Here is a 13,804-nt window from a genome sequence, read left to right as displayed (position 1 = left end):
AGTCCACTGCTTTTCAGTCCTGGCTGCATATTAGAGTCAACTTGGGAACATAGGACAAAGTACCTGCTCCAATCTTCAAGGCTCCCAATCATCTGATCTGACATGGGCCCAAGAAAGCAATGCCAGCATCGAGAACCATTGCTGAATACACCAAAGACGGGGTGAACTTGCCATTCACAAGGGGCAGCAGACAGTGAATGATAGGTCCCCATAAGTCCATAACTATTGTTAGAAAAAAGCTCTGTCATTTTCTGGGAGCCGGTTTTTCTAGGTGCATATGTGTGTGGAGAGACATGTATTTGCATATATTTCATGTACACGTATACAGTGAAGAGGGCAACAACATAGGATTTGAGGTAGAACAAAACTGAATTTGAATCCCAGCTCATCCACTTACCAGTTGACTGATCCCCGGTCAGCTATCTGCTCTCTCAGCAATCTTACCTCACCTCTGTTACCATGTTACCTCTCTCACATGAGGTTGTAACAGTCCATGAAAAGAGCACAGTTTGAAAAGTACCTGGCAACCAATAAGCACTCAGGAAGTTTTAGCTCTTCAATGACAGCCTCATTGGCACCAGTGGCTCACACATCCTTGGGAGGCTGAGATCAGGAGGTTTAAGGTTTGAGGCCACCCTAGGCAGAAATATCTTCAAGACTCCATCTCAGTGGAAGAAGCTGAGCATGATGGTACTTCTCTGTCATCCCAGCTACAATAGGATGCTTAAAATAGGAGGATTGCAGCTCAGGGATGGGCTGGACTGGCCAGGAAGTATGGCTCTATCTAAAGACTAATTGTGTGTGTGTGTGTGTGTGTGTGTGTGTGTGTGTGTGTGTGTGTGTGTAGAATGACCATCTCCTCATTCATCTAGGTTACTGTGAACATCCTTGGAGAAAATGATGAAAAGCCAGTGTGCACCCCAAACTCTTATTTCCTGTCTATCCCTGTGGATCTGGAAGTTGGCACAAATATACAGAATTTCAGGCTGATCTGTACAGACCTTGATTCCAGCCCCCAATCTTTTCGCTACTCTATTGGCCCAGGTATAGTATATGATATTATGAGAGCTATCCAGGGAGGCCTGTGGGACCCAATCACCCAGGTCAGCTCACATGCTGAGCGAGGCACAGGTTCAGGGGTTCAGGGGTCAGGTGGGAGGACATAGTTTGGATGAAGAAGGAAGGGTGAGGAGTCTAATGGTTGTGTGCCACTCTGTACTTTTTTTTGCCGGTCCTGGGACTTGAATTCAGGGCCTGGACATGGACCCTGAGTCTCTTTGTGCTCAAGGCTAGCACTCTACTACTTGAGCCACAGCACCGCTTCCAGATTTTGTGGATGGTTTATTAGAGAATCTCATGAGGACTTTTCTACCTAGTCTGGGTTTGAATTGCAATCCTCAGATCTCAGCCTCCTGAGTAGCTGGGGTTGCAGGTGTGGAGCCACTGGTGCCAGTTCCTGTGTTTCTTGTAGCTTCCTGTCTCAACAGCTTCCCAGGGCCCTTGCATGCATGGCTGTCCAATGGTATAGAAAGTGTGAATTCCAGTGATGGTGGATCCCACCCTCGTCTTCGCCCTCAATTCCTGAACTGCATTATGAGTGCTAAATCACATTTGAGTAATTTTTTTTTCAAATAAAATAGTCCAATTCTTCAACTACCTCATTTTCTGAAAGCTCCGAGTGGGGGCAGGGAATCCCAGGTCTCTCAGGCTAATAATAGATTAAATAGATTAAATGCATTTTTGAAACATGTCCTCAGTAATTCTCTTCTGCTCCATTCATTTTCTATCTTTAAAAATATACCATTGTGGAGAGGGAAAAAAAGAGCACCCCTCAATGGAAATCAGACCAAAATAGCTCATCTAATGAAGTGCAGGGGCCAGAGATTTAAACCCAAACAAGCAGAGCAATTCCATGCAGAAGAGTAAAAATCCATCTTGGCCTCCTGCTGAGCCCTGGCAGAGCAGGAACTGGAGCAGTAGGAAGCCTGTGAGCTGATGTGTCACAAAACCCAGGGGCAGACACTGCCTGGAGACTGCAGTTGCTGAAGATGGAAATAATCCATACTGAGAACCCTAAGGCCTTTGCAGAGCATTTTGCTGCTAAGGGAGTAAAAATTGCATCATCTCCTGCTCCATTTACTGGTTTGCAGTTGGTAATGAGTCTGGAGTCACCAGAGGAATGAGCAAGAACTATGCTCAGGCTGCAGCCTTCCTGCCTTAGGCTCTGAGCTGTGAGCCTCAATAGAATGCTTGCTTTGGGAGGGGCAGGGTGGGTAGATTCAGAAGGACCTGGGGCTGCAGTCTTTGCAAAGCAAGGAGGCCCTGCAACCAGTGTGACCAACCAGTTCCCTGAAAGGTATGGAGTGAACTTGGCCTATGACTTGGGAAGCGGTCTATTCTATCTTCTTCCCACCAACTCACTGATCCGAGTGTTAAATATATATATACATATATACATATATATACACCCACATATATACATACATATACCAAATAATTGCCCAAGGATAAGCTAGCAGGGATTATGAAGACTCTGTGGCTGGTGGTATCAGTTTCTTTGTACATATGAAATTTCTGGTGCAGCCAAGGCTTTACCCAACCTGGGACCTTAGAAACCCAGTGTAAGTGGATATTTGAAGGAAAGACAAAATTCAGATTCTCTCTCTCTCTCTCTCTCTCTCTCTCTCTCCCTCTCATATCTATATAACCTATCTATCCCTTTTTGTGCTGGTACTGGAGCTTGAACTCAGGACCACTTGCTTTCATTTGGCTTTTTTGCTTAAGGGCTGACAGTCTATCACTTGAGCCACATCTCTACTTCCGGATTTTTGGTGGTTAATTGAAGGTAAGAGACTCATGGATTTTTTTGCCTGGGCTGAATTTGAACCATAGTCCTCAGATCTCAGCCTCATGAGTAGCTAGGATTACAAGTGTGATCTTAAGCTCTTATTGTGAGCTCTCTTTTCTTCCACCTGCTAACACCCTTGTATCTAATCTCATTCAGGCAATGTCAACAATCATTTCACCTTGTCTCCCAATGCTGGCTCCAATGTCACACACCTGCTGCTCGCATCTCCTTTTGACTATGCTGGTGGTCTTGATAAGATTTGGGACTACAAACTAATTGTCTACATAACTGATGACAACTTGCTGCCTGGCAGGAGGAAAGCAGAGGCTCTTGTTGAAACAGGGACAGTGACTTTGAGCATTAAAGTCATTCCCCATCCAAGCACAATTGTCACCACAACTCCCAGGGTAAGGGATTGGAGACCTGGAGTCCCCAGCCACATGCCCTTGGGATTTCTATCAGTGGCACTCTTAGCCCAGGAAAAGTGGGGGAAGAACTGAAAAGAGTTGAGGCATTTAGCTGAATTTGTGTGGCTAAATTGGATGGTAGATGGAGATCTGAGCAAGACCTTGGCCTTCTAGAATTATTAACTTCTTTTTCTTGTAAAGAAGGATGTGTATTTGTGCAGAGACCTTCAACTGCCCCTGGTACTTGTGACATGGGAGCAAATTTTCACGGGCCTGGTGCTGATGCTACATGCACAGCCCCTTCTCTGTTGGTCTATAAGAGCCAGTGTTAACAAAGCCAGGCAGCTAGCTAGCTGCTCTGTCCCACCTCTTCCCAAAAGTCACTATCTGTACCCCAAATCTCCCTCCAATCTACCTATAGTGATATGATGCTTGCAAGTGTCAATTACTTCTGTGAATAAGCCAAAAAATGGTCTCTGCCCTCACAGAACTTATGATATAGGTCAAAGTGTTCTCCAAGTTTAGTTGCTAGACCAGCAACATCAGCATTCCCTGGACACATACTGGAAAATGAAGGTATTTTTCTGTAATTCCAGCTACTCTGGAGGTAGAGATAGGAGGATCAAAACCTAAGCAAACGTTAGCAAGATCCTGTCTCAAAAATGAGCTAGGTATGGTGGTTCCTTCCTATAGTTCCAGCTCCTGGGGGAGGTAGGGATCGGAAGATCAAAGTGAGAGCCAACCCAGGCAAAAGTGCGAGACCTTCCTTATCTGAAAAGCAAAGTTTGAAAAACTAAAAAGACTGGGGACATTTTCCTAAATCACCATGACTTCCTGGGCAGGATGTTGGAACCTGGAATCCCCAAACGAGCAACTTAAATTCTCAGGATTTCTGATATTACTAAAGTTTCAGAGCCACTGACATAGAAGAAGAGGACACTTATGAACAAGTATACTAGTGAAATAAAAGATTACTGATGATGATCAATGGTAGGACAGATCTAAGCAGGTGGCATAACAGAATCAGGGTGCAGAGAGGAACATATGCCAACAGGATTATCTCCCCTGCCCCTTCAAGGAACTAGTCCCTCTCCCTTTGTCCCATTTCCTCCTCCTTGTTAAGAGCTACATACTGGTAGCAAGCCATATGAAAGTAATCAGAACCTTGGAAAATTACCTGTGGAGGATAAACTTCTGCCTCTCAGTGTCTTGCCAAAAGCTAGGTAATACTTCTCTCTCCTGTGTTTGAATCCAATGAGTAGAGACCTGTGACCACCTGTGTGCCTTTCACATAGCTGTGACTAAAACACCTGACACGACAAGCTAAAAAGAGGAAGAATGTATTTTGACTTGTAGATTTAGAGGGTTCAGTCCGTGTTGCCTGGTTTTGCATGCTTAGGCAGAACATCATGGCAGTAGGGCTTTGTAACAGAGGGAGGTTGTTCACCTCATGATGAACAGGAAGTAGAGGGCCGGAAGGACTGGGAGCCAAGTATAACCATTAAAAGCATGCCCTAGTCATCTACTTCCTGTAGTTAGCTAAGCTCCACTTCCTAAGGCTTCCAAAACCCCCTGAAATAGGAACACCAGCTGGGGACTAAGTAGTTCAGCATATGAGCCCACGGGAGACATTTCATATTTGAAACAAGCCCTAAGGACTTCCCATGTGGGAGGAGCTAGAAGTCTCCACTCCACCACCCTGAGTAAAAAATTACCACCTTCCTTGGTTGTACTCATGGCCCAATTGTGACATCTCCAATTCTGAAATCTCCATAACTTGTTTGCTATCCGTCTCCCACTCAAGGAAGCAGATGTTGAACCTGAGGTCTCGGTGTGATCGCAGCCCACTCATCTGGCAGTGGCAGCTGTACAGAATGAATACTGAAAAGCCTACAAGGTGTTAAAAAAAAAAAAACAACTTTCATGGTTCGTGTCTTCTCAGTGAGAGACAATGGCTATATTAGTCCCTGGATTATGCTGTGTTATGGCAGAAAAAAAAACCAGTGGATGTTTTAGCTTTGGGAAAGAGGAAGAGAGACAGTGAATGAAATCAGGCCAGGAGTTGCTTTTCATTTGGACCTAATGGATATTTGTAAAGTCTCTCACTAAGGGGATACAGCACATAGATGTCCAATTCACAGTGCAAGAGTAGTGGAAATAAACACTAGACCCAAGTGAGTATGGTGTGTCCAACTCCCCTCCCTGTCTCTGCCATTCAAGCCCAGGATCACCTACCAGATCCTCAGGGAAAATGTCTACTCTCCATCCGCGTGGTACGTGCCTTTTGTCATCACTGTGGGCTCCATATTGCTTCTGGGTCTCCTGGTGACTCTGATCATCCTGTTTGCCAAAGCCATCTACAGATACTGCCCCTGCAAAGCTGGGAAGGACAAGAAATCTCTGTAAGTTGCTGGTGGGCTGGGCCCCTGCCTCAGGATTTCTGGGCAGAGCAGTGTGCCTGGAATATAGGAAGAAAGAAATGGAAGGGAGGAATGCCAGCTGCCCTTGGTCCCAGGACCTTGCCCTGGATAAAGACTTATTTTAGAATACTGACAGGAAAGGGTAGCATAAAAGAAGCATAAAGAGAATTAAGATTTTGGTGTCAGTGACTCCGTTGGGCTTTTGTATGACTATTGGCAGGGAAACAGGGTAAACCCAGGCCAACTTTCTCTCTATCCTGCGCTCGTCACATGTATATGACTCTTATGGTGAAAGCCTACATGGTGTCCTTGCCTGGCTAAAGCAAGGTAGTGGCAGACCATGACCACAATATGAATTGTCGCCAAATTCTCCCAGAGTTTCAGAGTCCTCAGCAGCTCTCACAGACATAGAATGATGAGCTAAGCTTGAGTTTTAGAATTAGACAAGACATGTGTTCAGTTCTTAGCTCTGTTAGTTTCTTTGGTTTGGGGGAAGTGAGAATCTCTGTAAACTTCAATTTCCTCATTTGTAAGACTAACCAATTTAACAAGCCAACATACAAAAGGAAAGTAAAAGCACTTGGCACCATTCCTGATATTTTAAGTTTCTGCTGCATTATTTTTCATAGCTAAGATCTAGTGAGATTAAAATTCAAGATTTCAAGTTTAATTCTATGCCCAGGTAACTTGGGTTGTGGACACCTATGAATTCCAAGATTCCCCAATGGCAAAAAAAAAGAGTGATAAATTCATGCATGTTTTAAAGGTATTCGAAGCCTAGCTGTTAACTAGTCAGTCATTTTAAATCTATGGATGAAAGACTTCATTAGCAGAAGAATGTGCATTGCAGTTTGCCATATTTATTGAAGAGGTTTGTTGCCAATGGCAACCTTGACTTCAAGGTAAGAAAACAGTGAGCATTTGCTGAAATTATAAAAGACATTTTGTTTGGACTCTGCTCACAAATTGACTTCTGAAAATCTGAGCATGAAGGAGAGAGGCATAATCTTGTAAGGATGGAAAGGGTGGCTGTGCCCTGCAATGGGATTTGGGTAGAAGATCTTGGAGGACATAGAACAATCTGATAGACACATGTGCATGACTCAAGTGCAACTTATGGCTGAATGTTAAATAGGCACCTTGAACCTGGTTGCTTCTATTTTAAATATTGTTTTCAGCATGGGCAACTTAGGAAAAATAGCTCGAAATTCAGTCTCAGACCTGGCCTCTCTGAAAGCTAGTAAGTTAGTTATATAGCCAATATTTGTCAAAAAGTAAAGGATCAGGGACTGGGAAAGAGTAAAGGAAGGGAAGACACTGTACAAAAGGAAATATACTCATGTAATTATAATCCTTCTGGCTGAGAGCTAGTGGCTCATGCCTGGAATCCTATTGATTGACTCAAGAGGCTGAGGTCTGAGGATTGTGGTTCAAAGCCAGCCCGGGCAGGAAAAATCCATGAGACTCTGTCTTCCAATTATCCACCAGAAAAAGACTCTGTCTTCCAATTATCCACCAGAAAACTGTAAGTAGAGCTGTGGCTTAAAGTGGTAGAGCGCTAGCCTTGAGCGGAAGAGCTCAGGGACAATACCCAGTCCTGAGTTCAAGCCCCACAACCAACAAAAAAAATAAAATAAAACAATAAATCCCTCTGTACATCACCTTTATAATAACATTAAGGTAAATAATCAAATTTTTTAAAGGAAGAGATCAAATTATAGTCATAGAATATTAGAAATGAAGGTTATCGCACAAAGGATTTAAGTCCAGTTCATCCTGGTACAGGAAACCAAGTTGAACTGTCAACCCTTGAAACTGCTCTGCCATGAGCAGAGCCCTTTAGTCTACTTTACCGGGGAGACAAATGGGGGTGAGAATCATCAGGCAGTGTGACTGAGCTAAGTCATGCCCTCACCAGAGACACCATCATCCCTGGATTTCTGTAAGGCAATAGTTTCAAATGTGTCAACTTCCCTGCACCTCCCAGTCCAGTAACAGAGCTGCAGGGGTGTTACCCAAACCGCTCCCAGGCCCTTTCAAGCCAGCCTCAAATTCCCAAGGGACAAAGTTACCCAAAGGATCTCATGTTACGATGTATGCTCCTATACAGAATACTTTCAGCTGAATTAATCCGTGTGTCTCCTTTTCCCTCTGTCTATAGGGCAAAGAAAGAAGGTATGTACAGTGCCTTTTCTCATGGTTGTTTGTTGGGTTTTTATTGCTGTGTTGTACTGAGTATAAACGGCTCTAATTCGGAACCAATCAGGGCACAAGCATGTCTTGGTGAGTGCTTAGATGCATCACTGTGGTTAGGGTAAAGCAGAGGGCAGAGGTTGCATAGAAGGGCTGGGTACATGATGGCTTTGGTACCTTCTGCCCACTCCCCTAGGCCCTGCCTGCTTTCTACCAGAGTCAGCTCCAATCAGCTCAGCTTAGTCAGCTTATGTATGTTTGAGGTCTTTTTCCTTTTATTGACTACTGAAGTTTGAACTCAGTATCTTGGGCTTGTTCAGTTTACATTCTACAACTTGAATCATACCTCCAGCCTGACTTTTTGCTGGTTATTTTGGAGATAGAGTCTTGAAGACTTTTTGTCCAACTGGCCTCGAGATATGATCCTCCCAATCTCAGCCTCCTGAATAGCTAGGATTACAGGTGTAAACCACTGATGCCTAGTGTATGTGTGATTTTCTTGTGAGAAAATGGAAAGCTGTCACTTGCCATGTAGACAGATAGAAAAATTCTTTGCTTTTTCTGTAAGAGTGAGTTCACAGCCTGTTTGGGGGAAATGCCACAGTGGAGGTAGAATTTTCAGGATCATTTAGTGCCCAAGCAGCTGCCTGTTCACTTCTGCCTGTTTTCTTCCCCGCAGAAATGAAGAACATGAGGAATGAGATGGTGGTGGTGAGTGTGTGGGAACTGTAGTAACCTGGCTGGGGCTGCGGGGGCACTCCCGCCCCCCTCAAGTCTCAGGGGGCTGTTTATTATTCAGGGAGGTGCGTGTACTTGGCCTAGGGCCCAGCCTACCATGCGATGAGCTCCTGATAGAATTCCTTCCCTCCACTGAACATGTCTGTGACTGTATTTGCAGAAGCACCAGGTTTCATAAATATTGAGTAGTGGTGTTGATTATCTGCACCAGCTCTCCAGCAGAGTGTATTGGGGGAGTAGAGTTTATCCACCAGAACCAGTGCTTCAGCTCTCAATGGGATTTAATCTTTCTTTACTCTTCTACAACCTTGCAGAGAAGCCATAGAGAAAGAGCTCTGCTTGGGGCTGAGCTTGGCTCTATGGCTTAGCCAAAATGACCTTGGGGATTGCTGGACCTCTGGGAGATTTTGATTCCTTGTGTGTGTGTGTGTGTGTACACATGTATATGTGTGTGTCTGTGTGTGTGTGTACACATGTATATGTGTGTGTGTGTGAATTGAGGGGGAAAGGCACCTGCCCTGAGACAACAGGTGGGGAAATATTTGGGAAATGAAGTGTGACACCAGATGCAAAGCTCAGAAGATAGCTGGAGAGTTCTGGCTCCACCTCACCTTCTTTTCTTTCTTTTACCAAGCCTGATGAACTCACTGGGAAGTGACTCCCCCATACCCCCAGCTCTTCCCTGCTCCCCATAACAGAACTTTGCTCTACTCCAGGACATACTCAGTAACTATGTGCTGTAAAGACATTGATGCTAGGCACTGAGTTCCTCCTTTAAGCTGGTCACCTTAGAGCTTCTTCTATGTTCTGTTTGGAAGAAGCAATTGTTAGTTCTCAGAGATCCATTCTGAGAGAAGTCCTCTTGGGTATGACACTCAGAGATAGCCTTAGAACATGCAATATTGATCTATTAAATAAATAAAACCTTCGTGACTGCAAAAGGTGTTATTGCTTAGATGACCCCGGTTAAACTCCACACGCCCTTCTCAGCCGCCCGCTAAGGACCTTGGCATCAGCTGGGTACAGTGGCTCCCATCTGTCATCCCAGCTAACTTGGGAGGTAAAGATGAGGAAGATTAAGGTTTGAGACCAGCTCTCCACAGGGTGAGTAGTTAGCAAGACCCCTTCTCATCAATGCACCAAGCTTGGTAGTGCAAGCTGTAATCGCTGCTATACAGAAAGCACAAGTACGGAGGAAGGTGGTATAAGCCCAGCCCCAAGTGCCCCTCTGCCAGAAAAAAGCGAGACCCTATCGAACAATAACAAGCATTAAAAAGGGGGCTAGGGGTGTGGGGCTCAAGTGGTAGACTGCAAATACAAAATCCTGAGTTCAAACCCCAGAACTACTAAAAATAAAAATCCCTGATCTCGGGGCTTTAAAGGGAATAATGTGAGGGAAGGGGGTGTCCATGGGGCCCAGGACAGAACACCCCATAGAGGTCAGGACCTGGAGGGGAGCCCAGAGCCCAGAGGTGGTACTGCATGCATTAGGCGAGGGCAGGCAGCGGTAGGAATGCCAGAGCTGGTATGGGCGCTCCGGGATCTGCTTTACAAGTCTGCCTGCCAGTGACCTTACCAAGGCAGGGCAGGCCATTGCTTAGGGGTCAATTACTCAGGGTGAGGTGGGGGTGGGGTGGGAGGGGGCTTTCTTAACCCCCAGTCTGGGTTCATTGTCTTACCTGTATCTCACAGTACCCACCATCTCCTGTCACAGCTTCATGACTCCACACAGTAGCCCTGTGTGTGAGAGGAAAGCATTGTGTAGTCAATCACTCCCCACCCCGTTCACCTTGGTGCACCCCCCATCCCCCTCTACCCCGCCCTGGCACCTGGCATTGAGCAAATCCTGTTGAGAAGCTTTGGGAAGGACCTCAGGCTGTGGGAATGGGGAGTCTGGCCTGGGGTGGGGCGACTGCAGCACTGTGTTTGAAGGGGTCTCTCTTCTCCTTAGGAGATGGTCAAGACAAACACTGTCTTCGATGGAGAAGCCGTAGACCCAGGTAAAAGCCAGGGCAGCAGCACCCACAGAATGCTTTTCAGACCCAGCAAGGCCCAGTCCAGGCTCCTGCTTTTCACTCTGTTGTTGTGTTTGACCATGCTGCCTGTGGTACAGGGCTGTCCCTTCTGGGGCTAAAATACAACTTGAGATGAGCTCTGGGCATAGCCGGCATGCCGTTGTGCAGGCCAAGCTCCTGGGTGGTGCCTTCCAGGGCTACAACCTGCAGCCTCTCCTAAGACCTTACTTCCTTCTTGCCTTCTGGTCCATTTACAAACTGGGAAGTGGTGAATCTGAGAACCATATATATTTTTTAACTGATCCTTGTCCTTCCTGGGATACCCCCCCCCACACCCTTCCCGAGTCATGCTCCTAGGGCCATCCTATCAGGAGTAGGAGCAATGGCAAGTTTGGCTGCTATTTTTTCTTAGGTCAGGGCCAAGAATTTCTTCTTGGTCAGCACGGTGAACATAAGGTAAAGTTGGCCTCCAGAGTTCTCATTACCCCCCCTGAAATCAGCTTCAAATTGAGCTCCTTCACACACATCCCTCTGCTTACAAAGGCTCAATTATAGACACGAATAAAGGGAAGGAAACCAAATTCAGAGGCAAGTGTGCTGGCTCCCTGCCACCCTCATAAGCAAACGGCTCTGGTCGGAGACGAGGATGGCTCCTCTCCAGTGGGAAGCTGCTGCTGTTGGAATTAAATTTCCCTCTATTATTAGGTACTTGTTACCATAATGCGCCCACATTAGCATAAGTGCTGGTGGGATCCTGAGCTGAGAGGCCGCCGCATTCCTTCTGGAAGAGGCAGGAGCCTGGGCCTTGGCCCTCAAACCCTGACTCCCAAAGCAAAAACGGGAAGACCTTGGTGGGTTTTTGTGTGTTTGAGAGAAGAAAGAAAAAAAAAAAAGGAAGACATGAGCCAACTGGTTTAATGTGAACAAACACAACAATTAATGTCTGCTGGCTCTGACACAATAAAAAGGCTTCCCTCCCCTCCTCTCCAGCCAGGCCAGATCTGTGTGTCTGTGTGGGCAAATCTGTGCCAAACTAACATAAATAAAAATCAAAGGCTTTCCCTCTTTACTTGTGAATTCCTTCTTGTAGCAGGGATTCGAGGATCTTTTTTAAAACAAGAGAAATCAGAACCGAATGGGTAACCCTAGTAAAGATCAAACTTAATCCGGGCAATGACCACAGGAGATCAAGATTTCCATCCTGAACGCATCTCATATGTGAGATACCCTTAAGCAACCCTGGCTCCACCCCTTAATTTTTGTCATCATATATGTGTGCCAGGTGCTGCCTCCGTGGCCTGGGCTGCACAGCTTGGGACAGACAGGCTGGGGAAAAGATTCTGCTGCACAGAAGAGACGCACACTGCCTTCCAGAACACTGTGGCCTTCCCTGGCCGTCAGAACAGAGAGGGGTTGGGGTGGGGGAGGAGGTGAAGCAAGGCAGACTTGTTTGAATTCTTTGATTTAGATGATTGCTGTATTCACCATCCTCTTCTAGTGACTGGGGGAATATATGAATTCAACTCCAAGACCGGAGCCAGAAAATGGAGAGATGCACTTACCCAAATGCCAAACTGGACAGAGCCTAGCCCCTGGGGAACGGCCACCGGCCCACAAAGAACTACTGCTGGGGAAGGGCCTGGCCCACAAAGGAGAACCCACGATGAAGGAGATGGGCAGAGAGGCAAAGCACAGAGAGAGTATACTGGACCAGCTTTCTGAAGTGAAGATGGAAAGCTGGGCACCCCAAAGAATAGAAACTCAGCCCTTGTAAGCAGGACAAACCCCAAGCCACACAAAGGAACAAGGCCCACCATGCAGGCAGGGAAGGGCTTGTGTCCACCTTATAACCACTATCAAGGATTTACTTTCACATCTGGGTTCAACCAATATTCCCATTGGTATTTGAACCTCCCTCAGATTTCCCTTATAAATAAACTCAACACCACACACCTCTGTGAGTCACCTCAAATCTTTTTCAAAGCATGGGGTTAAAAAAATGGATGAGTAAATTATGAGTTGTCCAGCTGGGAAGAAAAAGACACACTACACACCTTCTTTTATTCCATGTGTTACTGAAGCGAAACTTACATTTGATAAGGAAAATAGATCTAAGGTCTTCAAGTCTATAGGTTGCCTTTCCGCCTCTGAGAGACCACTAATCTTTATCATCTTAGATTACTTTTGCCTTTTTTGAATTTCTTACCGCATCGTGGAGGTGGTCAGTTTTCCTCAATGCCTTAGGCCCTCTATACCACAATCTATCCATTCTGCACACTCATCTTTTCACTAGTGTGCCTTGCAGCACTTAGAGCTTTCTTGTACTTCTTTTCCCCCCTGGAACATGGACGCTCATTGCTTCGAGCATGTAGCTAAGAGGAAGATTGCTGGAGCATGGCTGACTATTTCCAAAGACTTCAAAATGGTGACTGCAATTTATACTCAGCATCCAAGATGGAGAGTTCTGGTCCTTTGGGACTGTCAGTCCTTTTGCTTTAGCCATTCTGACACACCACCACCCTCACAACTTTCTGCCAGGCCCCTTTCCACTTTAACTGGAGGTTCCACAAGACTAAGTGGAAGCCCATGGGAAGTTCTACCCTGCCCTGGTAGGGTAGACACCCTGGTATCATGGTGGGATCCAACTGAAACTTTCCAATGTGGGCCTAGCACAACCTCATGAGCCAGCTTCTATCCTACTCTCCATTTGTGGGGGGCCTAGCCCCTGAACCACAAGAAAGGACCACGTGGGATCCCCCCTTCCTGCGGGGGAGACCAGTAACACCCCTTCTCTGCCTGCCGCCCCCCCAGTCTCACAGTGACCTGGGGCAGTCTCGGCTGGTTCACCCCACAAATGAGGACCCCTGGGGAGCCCTGGAGTTTACCAAGTCAGTGTGACTTTTCCCAAAAGAGACATTTGTGAAAGGCCCTGGCCTGGCCTCGACTGGGCAGGATTTATTAACAAGGGCTGGTTGCAGGAAACTCCCTTCCAGGGTTTAAATTTTGGCAGAAGCAGGCTGAGCTCTTTCCTGGTGAGGGGTAAAGTGGGTGACGTGGTTGATTACCATTTAAGACTTTGCAGGTCCATTGGGGCCCTGATTGAAATGACTTCCTCAGAAACGCTCAGCTTCTTTCTGTGCAAGTAAAATGAGGCTCTGTGAAGGCTGACGGGAGCTTTAATAA

General features: G+C 46.2%; 1 protein-coding gene across 1 annotated transcript in view; it reads left to right on the top strand.

Annotated features, from left to right (window-relative positions):
- The window catches only part of Cdhr3 (cadherin-related family member 3), a 55,373-nt gene extending 41,854 nt beyond the window's left edge, over positions 1-13,519 (top strand). Inside the window, exons 13-21 of the mRNA XM_013034719.1 lie at positions 873-1,044; positions 3,005-3,255; positions 5,476-5,657; positions 7,837-7,850; positions 8,548-8,579; positions 10,558-10,606; positions 12,120-12,258; positions 12,346-12,442; positions 13,433-13,519. Coding sequence (XP_012890173.1) covers positions 873-1,044; positions 3,005-3,255; positions 5,476-5,657; positions 7,837-7,850; positions 8,548-8,579; positions 10,558-10,606; positions 12,120-12,258; positions 12,346-12,442; positions 13,433-13,519 — 1,023 coding nt within the window. The remainder of the gene's footprint in view (positions 1-872; positions 1,045-3,004; positions 3,256-5,475; positions 5,658-7,836; positions 7,851-8,547; positions 8,580-10,557; positions 10,607-12,119; positions 12,259-12,345; positions 12,443-13,432) is intronic.
- Positions 13,520-13,804: the final 285 nt, after the last annotated feature.

Source organism: Dipodomys ordii, unplaced genomic scaffold, assembly GCF_000151885.1.
Source record: "Dipodomys ordii isolate 6190 unplaced genomic scaffold, Dord_2.0 Scaffold195, whole genome shotgun sequence".
Taxonomy (NCBI): Eukaryota; Metazoa; Chordata; class Mammalia; order Rodentia; family Heteromyidae; genus Dipodomys; species Dipodomys ordii.
Note: the sequence above shows the minus strand (reverse complement) of the source record. Positions and strands in the feature narration are given on the sequence as shown.